The following is a 17,080-nucleotide window of genomic DNA, read 5'->3' as shown; positions in this document are numbered from 1 at the left end:
GCAACCAAAATCCAACGTCTGATACACATAGTCATAGTGGTAATATTATTTATTATTGTATTATTAAATAAGTAACACTTTACAATAAGATTAATTAGTTAATGCATTTACTAACATGAACTAATCATGAACAACACTTGTAAAGCATTTATTAATCATAATTGAACATTTACTAATGCATTATTAACATCCAAGTCCATGCTTGTTAAAATTAGTTAATGCACCGTGAGTTAACATGAACTAACAATGAACAACTGTATTTTCATTAACTAACATGGACAAATACTGTACTAAATGTATTGTTCATTGTTTGTTCATGTTAATAAATGCTTTAACTAATTAACCTTATTGTAAAGTGTGACCATTAAATATATTGAAATTCTAATAATTTTTTTGATAGGAAAAATAAAATTCTTTTCCATCTGGGCCCTTTGAAAAATTCCTTAGCCCTTGGCCCTTTATGAGTCTAAAATTTCATTCATAACAGTCTTAAAAATGTCTTAAAAAGTCTTAAATTTAAGTTGGTAAACCTGCAGAAACCCTGTATTAGGTAATGAACAGACAATTGGAACTACTCTCAGAAGGCAGAATTTAATCAAGCATAACATTTAACCAAACTTAATTTTTTTTATTAGGGATTTCAAGTAAACAATTGTAATTAGGCGTCCAAATAAAAAAAAAAAATTCGTTACATTAAATAAAACGTTTTGTAAGACTCCAATGTCCAAAATCCAACGTCGAGCCAACATCTCAATCCACCGTCATATTGACATCAAATCCTGACATTTATTCGTCAGGTATGGCAACCAAAATCCAACGTCTGATAGACAGTCATAGTGGTAACTTTCAAACAACGTCAAGCCGTAACATCATTAGACATTGATATTTGGTTGATTTTAGGTTATGTTGGAAAGTGGCCAAAATCCAGCGTCTAGCCAACATTTCAAACCAACGTCATATTAACGTCAAATACTGACATTTATTCGTCAGGTATGGCAACTAAATTCCAATGTCTGATAGACAGTCATAGTGGTAACTTCCACACAACGTCAAGCTGTAACATTATTGGATGTTGATATTTGGTTGATTTTATGTTAGATATTTTACACTGACGTCAGCAGAGTACAATATGGTGTATAGATTTAAATATAAATCTATACACCATATAACTGTTTATTTTTTTTTGGGGGGGGGGGCGTGTTTACATATGTTGTGTAGTGTTATTAGATGCCATGCTAAGAGTAAGTACCAATGTAGGTTTACCAACATCATTGACTGGACTCACACTCTTGCTTTGCCCTCATGGTTTTGCAGGAGACGTATGAGTTAGCCAGCACACAGGTGCACACACTGCGGCGGATGATCCAGGAGAAAGACGCCGCTTTCCAGAGGCACAACAACATTGAGAAGCAGCTGCTGGAGCTGGAGCAGCAGGGCACCATCCGCTTACGCAAGCAGCCTGATGGAGACATTGCCATCGAGACTCTGGGTGCTGGAGCAGTGACTGGAACTCCTCTGACAGACCTGAGATCACTGACTGTAGGCATGAGTACCATTGGAGGTTTGGGTGGCCCTTCAGCTGCACCTGTAGAAGCTGTTGCTCCACCTCCACCTCCACCCCCGCCTCCACCACCCCCTCCACCTGCCCCACCACTGCCTTCAGAAGGTACAGATCAAATCCTATGTGTTTTCTGACCCTCCTTTGAAGGCCTGTTTACACAAACTCTCCAATTAATGAGTGAAGGAATTAGTAGTAAGACTTTATTAGGTCACACTTTATTTTAATGGTCCGTTTGTTGAATTTAATTTACATTGAATCTACATGCCAACTAATTTTCATTAGATTATAAGTAGACTGTTAGGTTGGGGTTAGGGTTAGGGTTAGTGTAAGTTGACATGTCCTTGCAAAGTTTCTCATAGTCAGTTAAATGTCTGTTGAAGAACTGTTAAATGTTAGTATCAACAGATATTAAGCAGACAGTCTACTAATACTCAAATGGACCATCAAAATAAAGTGATACTCTTTATATTGATGGTCCATTTGAGCATTAGTAGACTGTCTGCTTAATATCTGTTGATATTCTGCTTCAACAGACATTCAACTGACTATGAGAAACTTTGCAAGGACATGTCAACTTACACTAATCCTAACCCCAACCTAACAGTCTACTTATAATCTAATGAGAATTAGTTGGCATGTAGATTCAATGTAACAAACGGACCATCAAAATAAAGTGTGACCGAATTAGTGAATTAATCAATCAAGCTGTTTAATTCCATTTTATTGATGATCATGATCACTTTATTTGATTTATATAAAATATTACACCTGCATTATAATTTATTGGCATGCAATGTGCAAATGTAAAAGTAGTGATTTAAGTACATGTCAAAATATATGTTTTCATTTATTAAGTAATTAACAGACTTAAATAAATTTAAACTAAATAGACATTTTATGACCTAATTTTAGCTGGAACTACTTTTAGAAGTCAGAAATTAATCAAGCATAACATTTGATCAAACTTCAATATTTTTTATGAAGGAGTGCAAGTGAACAATTTAAAACAATTGTGAAAATCTGACACTTATCAAGTAAGCAGATGATATGACATTGGTTGGATGTGTAAAGGATACTTAGTTATTGGATAATAATCTAAATTTGGTCAATTTTATCACAAGTTGGACGACAGAGAATTGTTTGCAGCTTAACATTAGTAAGACGAAAGAAATGTGTAGTGTGACAAACAAAATAAGAACGTTTTGTGACACTTTGCTAATTAATGGGGAGGAAGTTGAACAGGTGAGTTCTTTTAAATATTTAGGTGTGGAAATTGACTTTTAATTCTCTTTTGATAAACACTCAGAGAATGTTTTTAAAAAGGCTCAGCAGCATTTTGATATTGTGAAGGACATTTTGATTGTCGTATATAAATCACTTATAGAGTCTGTCCTTACTTTTAATGTTGTAGCCTGGTTTAACTCCCTCTGTTAATAGCAAAAATAAACTTTTAAGGTTGGTAAACAGCGAGTAAAATAATCGGTGAGAGACAAACACCTCTCACTGATTTATTTATAGCTGCGACAAAAAGAAAAACCTACACTATTGTGGAAGACTCTGCTGTCTGGTAGACAGTATAAAGTCCCTTTAGCAAAAAAGGCTAAGTACAAGAAGACATTTATTCCCACTATCTATGTTTTTTTATTTAAATAGGATTTTTAAATTAATTGTGTTAGTGTATTTATGTTTTGTTGATGTGTGTGAGCCAATTTTCTAACCCCTGTGGGATAGACAAAGTTTATTGAATTGAATTGAAATGTAATTAGGTATCCAAATTAAAACTGAATATTTTTTTCATTACATTAAATGAAACATTAAACATTTTTTGCCCTTTAATTAGGAGTAAATTAGAAAATTCTTGGAGAACAACATCTGAAATACAGAAACAGTAAATAAAAGAAAAATGAGAAACAATTGTGGAAGAAACCTTACATATTTGCTGGTAAAATAAATTCTGGTGCTTTGTTTATGTATATTTGTTATTTCTGTGATGAAGAAAAAATTCTTTCTCATCTGTAGTTTATATAAAGCGACATAATATTATATTTGTAAAATAAATCATTTGATTTCCTACAGACAGTGAGAAGTATGTCACAATCCCACTGTTAATGGAAAGCGGATGTATAAGAATTCCCTTGACGCTCTAGATTATGGAGACTTTATTAGAGTTTTTGTAGAGCGATGATAAACAAAAACAAAAGTCATTTCCCTCAGAGTTACAGAGCTTTAAATGTCTCAGCCCAGCAGGAAAAGGAAAAGCTAAGGGTGTTTCCTTTAGCTAAGGAGAGGTTTCTGCTGAGGAAGCAGCTGGACTGGGACTCACTAAATACCCATTGAGCTCTTCTGATTATTTGGGAGCAAACTACTTTTTATGAGTAAAACTTCAAATGAACACATATTGATTGATCAAATCACTCTTATTTTCTACAGTTGAGTCTATTCCTATTCCTCCTCCACCTCCTCCACCTCTACCGGGACCATCACCATCGGTCATTCTTAGTGTTGGATTATCAGGTAATATATTTTACAAATAATAATACTAGAAACTGTACCATCTTAGCTCTGATTTATTGACAACAAAAAAATCTAAGTGGATGTCATCACTCTCAGAATCTTGTCAAACGCAATGTTGGGTAAAGTTACTTTTAAAATTAATATATTAACAATCTTAAGCCTATCTTAATCTTAAAAAAGGGAAAAACATATCTATAGGTTGTTTACAATCATGTGGTTCTAGTTACGTGAAATTCAGATGGAGTGCAGGAAGTAAAAAACTGAATGAGAGACATTGAGGAAAGTCCGTATTTTTGTGATTTATATCAAATTTCATATACTTTAAATAGAAAATAGCCACATATGCTGGGCATGATCCTTATATCATGAAGAGAGCCGAGTTTTCTACTGAACTAAAATTTATCTGCCTGTCATTGAGGCAGTAGATACTGTATAATCTAATACGTTACATAAAAAAAAACTAAAGTAAATAAATACTATAGTGTTTGGAGGCATATACTAAAGATAATTAATTGCATTAAACTGTTTTAGTATCTATATGTTTGCTGTGGTACAACACAACTGTAGTAATAAACAAATTATTCAATAGGATTTAGTTTTCTATGCTATAATTATACACAAATGCACCACAGTTTACACTAACGTTATTTATTACAATTGATCAGTCTGTTATGCTACAGTGTGCTGTAGCATTCATTAAGAAAGAGTTGTACACATTATACAACTTTACTATGTTGTTCAAAAACATGTTTGTTATAAATTACTATAGTTTTTTCCCCATGTGGTTATCTTCCAGACATCACAAAATAACAGATGATAGCATACAAAAGCGGGGACGCATAGTCTGCATTAGTATTTATTTATTTATTTTTGTAGGGGGGAAAAACCCTATTGCTTCACAATAACGATCATCTAGATTTGTTGCAAGGGTTGCATTTCTTTTTTGTTCAGTCGATGAACTTAATATCAAGGAACATTCACCGCTGATGTGCATCTCGTTAACATTACAGTTGTTTATTCTGCCAAAATGCCAGTAAAGATATTGATTATTGCAAAACAAGACAAAGATTTCGTTGCAGGGTACGTTATTTATATTCTCCTGGATTTTGTATAAGTGTGGTAGTGTTTGTATCTGATAATTATATAACACATTAACATATTTATACACATAACAATGCCTTTATATAATCTTTATTGGTGCTGTCAAATGAAATATCACGTTCAAAAAAAGTTTGTACACATGAATTTATTGATTGAATGTTTATTACATGCCGCCTTTTCTTCTGCTTTTCAGCCAGTTTCTTGAACTTTGCCCCCTTTTATGAGCAAAAACTTTTGGAAGTCTATAAAAGCTGTTCAGTATTTCTTATTTTGGCCGATTTAAACAATTATAAACAACACAAAACATAAACATTTTGATGTTCTGATAGCGATTCTTATGTAGACGAATCATGTCCTGCTCTCTATATGAATTTTCAATAGCACCTTACTTTCACATTACTTTCCTCAAAAAGTAACAAAGTAACATATTTAGATACTTTTTGACTTAAATTACTTTTGAAAGTAACTTTACCCAATGCATATATTAGTTAATAATAATCTGACCGTAATGTTTTTATTTCCTCTCATAGCAATACGCATTAAGAAACCCATAAAAACAAAGTTCCGCCTGCCTGTCTTTAACTGGACAGCATTGAAACCCAACCAGATCAATGGCACCGTCTTCAACGAGATCGATGATGACCGTGTGCTCGAGGTGATGTTGAGCACGATTTACGTTATTTTGAGTGTGTCCTCCATTAAGCTCTCCACTCAGATTATGTGCTTTTATTCTGTCATACAGGAGTTGGATTTGGAGAAGTTTGAGGAGCTGTTCAAGACGAAAGCTCAGGGTCCCGTGGTGGATCTGTCATGTTCAAAGAGCAAAGTCTCCCAGAAGGTCATCAACAAAGTTCAGCTGCTAGATGCCAATCGATCAAAGAACTTGGCTATCACTTTACGCAAGGCCAACAAGACCACAGAGGAGATTTGCAAAGCCATTCAAACGTATGCACATGTACAAGTATTTCTTCATATGTTGTGTTCATTGCTTCTGAGATAAATATGTGCTGTTTCTGTGTTGCAGGTTTGATCTGAAGGCTCTGCCAGTGGATTTTGTGGAATGCCTGATGCGGTTTTTGCCCACAGAGGCCGAGAGTAAACTGCTGCGTCAGTATGAGCGGGAGAGGAGACCGCTGGACCAGCTGGCGGAGGAAGACCGCTTCATGCTGCTCTTCAGCAAGATCGAGCGGCTCACTCAGAGGATGAGCATCATCACGTTTGTGGGCAATTTCAATGATAATGTCAACATGCTGACTCCGGTGAGCAAATAGGAGTGTTGGTAAATTTTGTGGGTTTTTTTTTTTAAAAAAAAGGATTTTGAGTGAATGTTCAAGTGATTTTTTTTTTTCCTGGACAAACATTCCTGGAATTTTATTTCTGGACCCACAAAACACCCGAGACACTTTTCTGTTTAGATCTTGTATTTTGATCTCTTTTTGTCCACTTTTGACTACTTTCTTTGAGGGAAATATTTCCCAATTGATGTATAACAGAGCAAGAAGATTTTTTTACAGTATTTTCTATTTTAGATTTGTTCTGGAGCAAGTCTTATTTCTTTTAGCTTGCCTGGAATTAAACTATTTATATATATATGAAGAATTTAGCTGCAAAAACCTCTAAATGTCATCTAAAATTGTCCTCTAAAATGAGCAATTATGTCAGGCTCCTGGGTGTATGTTCAGTAATATCACTTTTATGGCAAAGAATAAGTCCTTTTCTTGGTCTTTAAAGTGAAATATCTCAACATAAACAAAGGAGGCAGAGAAAAATTTAAATTTTCGATGGAAATTTCAGATGGCATTTTGAGGTTTTTGCATCTGAACTCTTCATATGTTTTTTTAATAGAATGGCTAAGGTCAATATGATTAAGAATATTTTTTCCCGAATGGCTACAGAACAAACCACAGTTTTCCAACGGCTTGTCTAATTAACCCAACTTGCCCTTGTTAACCTAATTAACCTAGTTAAGCCTTTAGATTGCACTTGCTGAGTACTAGTACCTTGCAAAATGACTAGTAAAATATTATGTACTGCCATCAAGGCAGTAAAAGACAATGGTTATTAGAAATTAGTTATTAATCTATTGTCTGAAAATGTCAACAAAATTCTACATTAAACCTTCCATAAAACAGCTCTTGAGAAACATTTGAAAAAGACTGAAAACTATATGAAGAATCAGTACTGGTATACACTTAGAAGAACATTGCCCATTGTATGTATATATATATATATGTATGTATGTATGTATGTATGTATGTATGTATTGCATTCAAACCATACAACTTTTTCATATGACAAAAATTCTATGCAACCTAGCTATTGCGCATAAACATGTCCGGTAATGTGTAAGAATCAGGTCAGTATAGGCAGAGAGCAGGATGTACCTTTCTGAAAAAGCATTTGACCACACAATGTTTACTCTTCAAAAAGCAGTCTCTTCAATTAAGTTTTCACAAAAGTGTTTGAAAGTGGACAAGCTCAAAATGTTTAACACCACATTTACAGTTGTGATTGGATCAATAAAAATGTATCATAAAATCAGTTAGGGCCCTAGAAAGAAACATATTCTTGGCACAATATCACATTAATCATATCATGAATTGACATTTTTTATTTAAATCCACAGCAACTCAATGCCATCATCGCAGCATCAGCTTCAGTGAAGTCGTCTCCAAAGTTAAAGAAGATTCTTGAAGTAAATGACTACATATCTCGCTTATTATAAAGGCTCAGAATCATCCTAAAGTTATCTGCTGATATTCATAATCATCCTTTTGTTTTGCCTCCGCACAGATCATTCTGGCCTTGGGCAACTACATGAACAGCAGTAAAAGAGGTTCAGTGTATGGTTTCAAACTTCAGAGTCTGGATCTGGTGAGTTGAGAGGGAGAAATGGTTTCAGTGGAGGTATAGTTCAATTATAGTGCTGCTTTTACTCATGATGTTGTTTCTGTTCTCTCTCTCAGCTGCTAGATACTAAGTCTACTGACCGGAAGATGACATTGCTCCACTACATTGCTCTGGTCGTCAAAGAGAAATATCCTGAACTGGCTAACTTCTACAATGAACTGCACTTTGTGGATAAGGCTGCAGCAGGTTGGTGTCATTTTGTGTGCTCTTATAGGATGTTGAACTGGATCTTTAGACTTCATTAATTGGCCATTCAAAAAATTTAGTTAAATGACAGAAGAAATACTTCAGTCCAATGCAGTGTGACAGGTTTGTGTTGTTTGGCTTTATTTAGAAGATGAGTCAAGTCAATTCTTAATTTATAAAATCATAAACATAAATTGTTCAATTATGTTCATCATTACTTCGGTCCTCAATGTCACATGATCATTCAGAAATCATTTTAATCTGGTTTGATGCTTATGAAACGTATTTTATATTGTTGTTGCCAAATTAATTCCTTATTGTAAATCTATTGTAAAACAAAATTCTGTATGGTAGGTTCCATATGAGTTATTGCTCATTTTAAACCCACTATTAATGTCTAATATTTATGCTAATTTTATTTGTGTTGTGTGTATGGTTACCTTAATTCATAGTTAAAACCGTGCCTATTTTAAGGTGTCCTTGTTACATGCTCCATTTACTGTAGTAACTACAATTAAATATGCATAATTAGAAGATAATAAACCTTAATCTAACTCACATTCCAACCCTAACCATATAGTAAATAATGTAATTAATTTATTTTACCCGAAAGTTAAATGAATAGTTACAATTAACTCTGACACCGTAAAATAAAGTGTAACCTAACCATGTTTTCCATGTGTGTATGATATGTACTTATTCTAGTCATGATATAAACTAGATAATAACTATAGGTACTATCCCTAAACCTACTCCTGAGCCTGACCTTAATCAGTCACCACATATAACCCCAATAATTTCCAAGTTAAGTACACATAGTGAGAATTAAAGTGTAGCCATTGTAACTCTCAACACTGACTTCATTTATTGTGGTAGTAGAAAGTTTGTAAAGTATAAAATTTTGTTCAAATTGTTGATTTATTTTTTGTTTTTGAAATAAAGAGCCTTAAAGCTGCATTTATTTGATCATAAATAGTAAAAACATTAATATCGCTAATTAATTTAGCAATTTAAAATAACCATTTTTTATTTTTATATATTTTACAATCGATTTTATTTTTGTGTTGCCAAAGCTGAATTTTCTGCATCATTTCTTTGGTCCTCAATGTCACATGATTCTTCAGAAATACCACACTGTACTGAGCTAAACTGAAATGAACTTAAACACTGAAAACTGGACTGACACTGTTTCAATTTACTATAATCTTCTATGTGAAGCTGCTTTGACACAATTGACATTGTAAAAGCACTATACAAATAAAGGTATTGAATTGAATAGTAATTTGAATATGCTGGTTGGTCCCTAAACCTACTCCAGAGCCTAACCTTAATCCATAAAGTTATCATATTGTATATAACCCCACTACTTTCTCACTGAGTGCACAGCAAATTGAAGTGCAGCCATTTTAATAGTAGCTACATTGACTTCTCTTGTGTAACAGTGTCTCTGGAGAATGTGCTGCTGGACGTGAAGGAGCTTGGTAAGGGCATGGATCTGGTCAGGAGAGAGTGCAGTCTGCATGATCACGCTGTACTCAAAGGCTTCGCCCAGACCAGCGATACTCAACTGGACAAACTGGCCAAAGATGCAAAGACAGCGGAGGTGTGCTTGTTTTTCTTTTACTGCACAAAATACTCTATGACGATTAAACTGAACTGCATTCTCTGAATCTGATGTTGAATCCACTTGCAGGAGGCCTTTAACAACGTGGTGCTGTACTTCGGGGAGAGTCCCAAAACCACACCGCCCTCTGTGTTCTTCCCAGTGTTTGTGCGCTTCATCAGAGCCTACAAGGTACTGTAATATATTGAATTATTCACTTAACGTTTCTAGGCACACTGATGAATTATGAATCTTTACATTTTATGGGTATTTTATGCTTTAATCATCAAACAGAGGAATACATGTATTACTGTTGTGAGGTAATTTTGGACAAAGTCTGGCCAAGTTTGCAGACTTTGTGGATGTTTTTATTTTGGCTGGTAAATACATCAGCATTTTCATTGGGTCTTTTGGTCTGAGGTTGTAGTAGGTTTGTTGTAGCTCTGAGGCATTTAGTGAGATAATCCTTATTTACAGTTCATTTTCTCTCTTCAGACTCATAAAGCACTGCTTATTTTATTTGTGTATTTGTTCTGTTGTATTTATCTGTGCTTGGGGTTTTTCGGTCAATATTTCTTTTCTGTTTATGACTTTAAAATGCTTAAAAATTAAATAAAAATTTAGAAAAACCCCAGTATTTGAAATAAAATATTACATACTCTGATCATGGCAAAGACAAAAGATATTACTTATTAGAAATTAGTTATTAAAACTGTTATGTTTTTAAAACATGTATTTAAAACAATATCTCCATCAAACAACACTGAAAATATTTGAAAAATAATTACAATTTCATAGGAGGGCTAATCATTTTGACTTCATTTGTATAACAAAATATTACAATGCAGAATTTTGTTGAATATGGTGAAGCCCTATTATATATAATTATCTTAAATATAATAAATATTATTATATCATTAAATATAATTATTATAAAATAATACAACAACATAATTAAATATGCAGCTCATTCTTCTGTGGAGACCTCTGTTAAAAAGCAGGAAATAAACTGAAGGAAAATGAGTAAACAAAACTAAATAATATTCAACATGTAATAAAAGTTAGATAAAAAAATACAGGTAGGTAGTGCTGTCGCCTCACAGCAAGAAGGTCGCTGGTTCGAGCCTCGGCTGGGTCAGTTGGCGTTTCTGTGTGGAGTTTGCATGTTCCCCCTGCGTTCACGTGAGTTTCCTCAGGGTGCTCCGGTTTCCCCCACAGTCCAAAGATATGCAGTTTAAGTGTGTATGGATGTTTCCCAGAGATGGGTTGCAGCTGGAAGGGCATCCGCTGCATAAAACATGTGCTGGATAAGTTGACGGTTCATTCCGCTGTGGCAACCCCGGATTAATAAAGGGACTAAGCCGAAAAGAAAATGAATGAATAAAAAATACAAATAAGATTTTAAAAAGTATAAATAAAACTTGTAAATAAATAATAAAATAATAAGAAAAGAAAATTAGCTACATATATTACAACTGATGTTTTAGAGTGTAATTATGTTCTTGTAGGTAAACTATAAACATGTCTTCTAAATTTTAGAACGGGGTTCTGTGCACAAGGACTCCACATTTTACTTGAATTTTTATTTATTTTGATATTAATAGGAAAATGCCTAGCACATCTAGCAATCAAAATCATTCAGTATGTTTTCCCTAATATAACACCCAATTCAACCAATCAGCTCATTAACAGGAACTTGAAATTGTTGATTTAGATGAGACCAAAACTGTTTGGATGGGGGGATGTAGGGTGAACCCGACCTGCTTTCAAGTCATTGAGGAGGACAGGAAGGAGCCGTCCACGTGATCTGCTATCTGACATGTTTACTAAACACCGAGCGCTGAAAGATTTGCTCTGCAAATTGAAAAGTTGTATAGACACTGCAGGCAAAACACTGCTTTTTATGCACTGTTAACTTTGACATTTAGACTTTTCATTCCAATATGTAGAGTTTTTTTAGCCTAATATAAAGTAAACATACATCATACTCCATTAAGTGTTTCTTTTGACACTTTCTCAATTTATGTCTGAAGGTTTGATCTCTCGAAAGTAGCTTTTTTTTCTCCTACACTAAGAAAAAAAGCTCTAAATTTCCACTTTATGTAAAATACACCAAATATTTTTCACAGTTTTCACATTTCAGTTTTCATATTACTCCATTATTGACGTTTTTCACTTGCAGTGTCTTGCCCTGAACTTTCTGTGTGTGTTTATATCCTTTGGCCATCTTTGTTTTAATGTCTTCCTTGTTGGAGCGTCAGGGTGGAGCAGAGGGTGAATAACAGGAAAGGGCAGCTGGGCTGAGATTTAAGGGCAGCTGCTGTGTTTAGACAGGGTTTGCCTTCAACGCCTTTGACCCGGACACACACACACACACACACACACATACACACACTTACACACACACCTCTTCCTCACATTGTTCAGACAGTGGATTTATGAGTTTAGATGAGGAGCTGCGTACATGCTCCAAGATCTCTGTGTGTGTCCGGATTCTCCGGGGTTGCTGGGATTGTTTGGGATTGTGAGGTCGCAGCCTGTGTTTTGTGTAGCGTCGCACTCACCTCTTTACTGGGACGGTTGTTGTTTTCTATAGGAGGCTGTGGAGGAAAATGAACAGAGGAAGAAACAGGAGGAAGCCATGAGAGAAAAACTACTCGCACAGGAGGCCAAACAACATGACCCCAAGGTGAAGCCAGAGACCGTGAGATTAAAAAATAAAAATGTTTTTTTTAGAGAGAAAAAAATTCAATAATAATATACACCTTGTAATAAAATAATAATAATAAAAAAATACAGTGCTCAGCATATATAAGTGCACCCCTCACAAATCTATCTTTTTAATTAATATTTTCTATAGGATGCTTTACAATATTATATTTGTGCATATACATTAGATTAGTCAGTACTGAAGCCAAATCTGGAGCTAATCTAACAAAATAACTTACGATAACTGTCCAAAAATGAGTACATCCAAATTTATATGCTATAGAACAGAGATGCCCAAACTAGGGCCCGCGGGCCAAAGTTGGCCCTTGATAACCTTTGATTTTGCCCACCATCCCATCTGAGATGAGAGGAAGAATAATGAGGAAGGTTGGAGTGAATGCCTTCAACAGAGATCGTCATTTCTAATTAAACATAACCTTATGCTTGTTTGTTTAACTGATGAACTACAAAAAAAGCTAACTGAAATTAATTGTTTCAATTAAAAGTTGTGAATTAATCAGATTTTTAAAGGTCATGAACCCTTAAACACATTTTTCAGATGTTGACATACAGTTGAAGTCAGAATTATTAGCCCCCCTGAATTATTAGCCCCCTGTTTATTTTTTTTTTCCAGTTTCTGTTTAAACTGAGAGAAGATTTTTTTAACACATTTGTTAACATAATAGTTTTAATAACTCATTTCTAATAACTGATTTATTTTATCTTTGCCATGATGACAGTGAATAATATTTGACTAGATATTTTTCAAGACACTTCTAAACAGCTTAAAGTGACATTTAAAGGCTTAACTAGGTTAACTAGGCAGGTTAGGGTAATTAGGCAAGTTATTGTATAATGATGGTTTGTTCTGTAGACTATAGAAAATAAATATAGCTTAAAGGGGCTAATAATATTGACCTTAAAATGGTTCATAAATAATTTAAAACTTTTATTCTAGCCGAAATAAAACAAATAAGACTTTCTTCAGAAGAAACAGTATTATAAGACATACTGTGAAAGTTTCCTTGCTCTGTTAAACATAATTTGTTAATTATTTTTAAAAAAGAAAAAAAATTCAAAGGGGGGCTAATGATTCTGACTTCAACTGTATAAAGTATATGCCGTTGCTAAAACCACACTTATAGGACACATATATTTCACTATTGAGTGAAATTTTTAGATTTTTTTAAATAAAAAAGCATTGAACTCCATTTTGTTATAAATGACATTATTTATGGTTTAATTGTATTACAAGTTCAGTATAAAATAAAAATGTCATCATTTTTAATAAAATTACAGTATTTTTTCCTATTTATTTAAAAATATTATTAAATAAGGAAGTTACCATGCAACTAAAATGTAATACAGTTTGGTATATTTAGCTTCGGCCCACTACTGTCAATCAAGTTTGGTTTTTGGCCCTTCATAAGAAAAAGTTTGGGCACCCCTGTTATAGCAAAATATTAGATACAGATTTTAAGGAAAGCAAAAAAATGTGAAAAATTTAGTTGAAATTTTGTAGGTTGTAATTTTTGTGTTGCAATATTTTGCTTGAATTTAATTGTATCGTTTAATTTCAAAATATTTTTGGTGACTAAAAAATATTTGAATAAATATATCTGTTTAATTAATCTGTTGTGTTTAAATGCACCAAAATACATTGCCTATAATCACTGAGAAATGGATCAAAATATTCATTTTCAAAATGGGGCGTAATCTATGCTGAGCACTGTACGTTGTTTATCAAATTGGATTTGGGTCATTCCTGTTACACAGTGTTTCTTGTTTTAGTTTTTGGCATAAAAACAAGCTTTACATTTTTTGATCACCCATGTAATTGTTTAAACAATTCAGTGAGAAGTTATATAAATTATGTATTTTTGTTTTACATGTAAAAATTGCATGAAAGTCCTTTTTAAACAAAACATTATTAACATTACAATATTGTTTATTGACGATGAATTATTCATATTTTTTGCTGAGTTCATGACAATTTCAAGGAAATTGTATTGTTAATTGTACCCATTTTTAATTGATTATCAAATCAGATTTGAATATATCCTGGTGTTCTGTGCCTTTTAGACAAATAAATGAAAAAAAAAAATAATAATAATAATAATATATATATATATATATATATATATATATATATATATATATATATATATATACATAGTTAGTCAGTTATGCTTCCTAGTACTGGGTTGCAGCTGAAAGGGCATCCACTGCATAAAACATATGCTAAATAAGTTGGTGGTTCATTCCGCTGTGGTGACCCCTAATTAATAAAGGGACAAAGCCGAAAAGAAAATTAATGAATGAATAAGTTATTGTATAGTGATGATGTAGGGGAATCTACAACATAATATCAAACTAAAAGAAACAGTACATGAATAAATTAATGAATTAAATCTTGATTAACCATAGGTATAAAAAGTAAGCAATTATGAGCCAAAATCAATGAGTGAATTAAAAAAAAATCAACCCTGTTAGAAACAAATATATATATTTTACAAGACAAAACAACACGTTATTGAAAGTACTGTGTTGAAACCGTTCTCTGACACAGTGTCACTAGCTTATTTGTATTTCTATGGTGACAATAAAATTACACAACTTACACAACTTTATTTTCTAAAATGCCTTCAAACAACCACAGTGTGTACCAAAGTGTGATATATAAATTACCTAATGGAATTCTAAATGAAGACAATTATTACATTATTAAATGCAACTAACTTAGATTTCATGTCTTTGTGCTTAAATACCATTGTATTGTAGTAAATATGTGCCTAAACCTCTTTAAATATGTTTTTGTTTTGAATAAAACTATATGTCTGGTAACCTCAATGCAGGTCCAGTCTCAGAAGAAGCGTCACCAGCAGCAAGAACTGATCGCGGAGCTGCGCCGCAGACAAGCCAAAGACCACCGGCCGGTGTACGAGGGCAAAGATGGCACCATTGAAGACATCATCACAGGTGGGCCAAGCAGGACTACATTACCCATCAGCCAGGGCTCCAGAATCACTGTGGTGGTCCATAGCTCTCCCCATCAGCAGTGCACTCTTTGTTACGTCAAACAGCGGCCCTTACAGCTTCGTCACCACACATTACAAGTGCACATCAGCTAAAAATCACACTTTAGACTGATTCAACTCTCAGGGATCTTCAGTTAATTATATTGAGCACTAACTAAAAGTGTCAATAAATCATACAGACAAGGGTGTTTATATTTTGTTAAATTTTTTAACCGCGAAATTAGAATTTTTGATGTAGTGATGTTGAAATCCAGCCAAAAATGTAGTGTAAAGTTTGTGCGCATGCTCATGGAAATTGTATATTTTATAAACATTATCCCAGCCTTAAGGAACCCGTAATGGATATCACTGACAAATTGACGAATAATAATTTCTCCTGTTCTCCTCAGCCACAGAGAATTCCAGATTTAATCTGTATTAATGCTTCGTATTTAAGTAGTTTCGTCATAACCTGTGTTTTGTTTTGATGTGTATAAATGTTTAACATGTACTTTCATGGTTTATTCCTAAAGGTCATCCATGTCTCCTGTTTTCAGGTTCATCATTGATTAATATATTTAATATTTCTTCCTTAAAATAACCATAGTTCACAATCTGAGGTTTACAATATACTGTTCAGAAGTTTGGAGTTGGTAAATAGCTTTTAAACGTATTTCATACTGACCAGTGTTGCATTGATTTGTTCAAAGCACACAAATTATTAATATATTATTATATATAGTATTCATATTTTAAAATATCTGTTTTGTATTTTGAAATGTGTTTTAAAATGTCATTTATTCCTGTGATGGCAAAGCTCTACGGTGGCCGAGTAAGCTTCACGTGCTGCAATTTAAGAAAACACATGGAATTACAAAAAACACCAGCAAATTAAGAAAAGATCATCAGTTTGACAGCGCACAGGCCGCAAATCCTCACAACACATTTATATATATATATATATATATATATACATATAAATTTTCACACAACACAAATAAAAAACTCACCTTTAAAGATCACCAACAATTTTACTGACCAATAGTCACGGCACAGCGGCGTCCGTCACATTTGTGGGTCCTCTTAAAACATTTCTGTTGTGATTTTCTGCATAATTACATCACTATTAATAAGTCATATAATCTTTCAGATATCCATATGGTAATTTAAAGCTCCCAAAATCACTGTAATCATGTTTTGTAACATTAATAATCAATAGTCAATTTTGGTCCTTTGAAATTGGTTTCATTTCTTACCAAATTCAGTTTTTTCAGTTTTCATAAACTTTATTTTAATTGTTAAATACATTCTAAAAATAAATAATTTAACCCACTGAAATTATTTTGATCTTTTCTCAAATTCTGTTTTATTCCTGTTAAAATTAAATGGAGATGGAAGTTTTTGCAATTATTCCTAAACATATAAAGCTTTATTATGAACTGAACTGAACTTAAACACTACAAACTGAACTACACTGTT

General features: G+C 33.3%; 1 protein-coding gene across 4 annotated transcripts in view; it reads left to right on the top strand.

Moving 5' to 3' along the window:
• fmnl3 (formin-like 3) overlaps positions 1 to 17,080 on the top strand; it is a 95,222-nt gene that overhangs the window by 65,921 nt on the left and 12,221 nt on the right. For all 4 annotated transcript variants that reach the window (XM_056449757.1, XM_056449756.1, XM_056449755.1 and 1 more), the window contains 12 exons: positions 1,315 to 1,666; positions 3,992 to 4,075; positions 5,707 to 5,831; positions 5,919 to 6,121; positions 6,201 to 6,435; positions 7,803 to 7,871; positions 7,970 to 8,050; positions 8,143 to 8,272; positions 9,715 to 9,875; positions 9,966 to 10,067; positions 12,472 to 12,564; positions 15,440 to 15,563. In XM_056449757.1, the coding sequence (XP_056305732.1) occupies positions 1,315 to 1,666; positions 3,992 to 4,075; positions 5,707 to 5,831; positions 5,919 to 6,121; positions 6,201 to 6,435; positions 7,803 to 7,871; positions 7,970 to 8,050; positions 8,143 to 8,272; positions 9,715 to 9,875; positions 9,966 to 10,067; positions 12,472 to 12,564; positions 15,440 to 15,563 (1,759 nt within the window). The remainder of the gene's footprint in view (positions 1 to 1,314; positions 1,667 to 3,991; positions 4,076 to 5,706; positions 5,832 to 5,918; positions 6,122 to 6,200; positions 6,436 to 7,802; positions 7,872 to 7,969; positions 8,051 to 8,142; positions 8,273 to 9,714; positions 9,876 to 9,965; positions 10,068 to 12,471; positions 12,565 to 15,439; positions 15,564 to 17,080) is intronic.

This window comes from Danio aesculapii, chromosome 23 (genome assembly GCF_903798145.1).
Source record: "Danio aesculapii chromosome 23, fDanAes4.1, whole genome shotgun sequence".
NCBI classification, from domain to species: domain Eukaryota; kingdom Metazoa; phylum Chordata; class Actinopteri; order Cypriniformes; family Danionidae; genus Danio; species Danio aesculapii.
The sequence above is the reverse complement of the archived record's forward strand: the minus strand, read 5'-3'. Positions and strand labels throughout refer to the sequence as shown.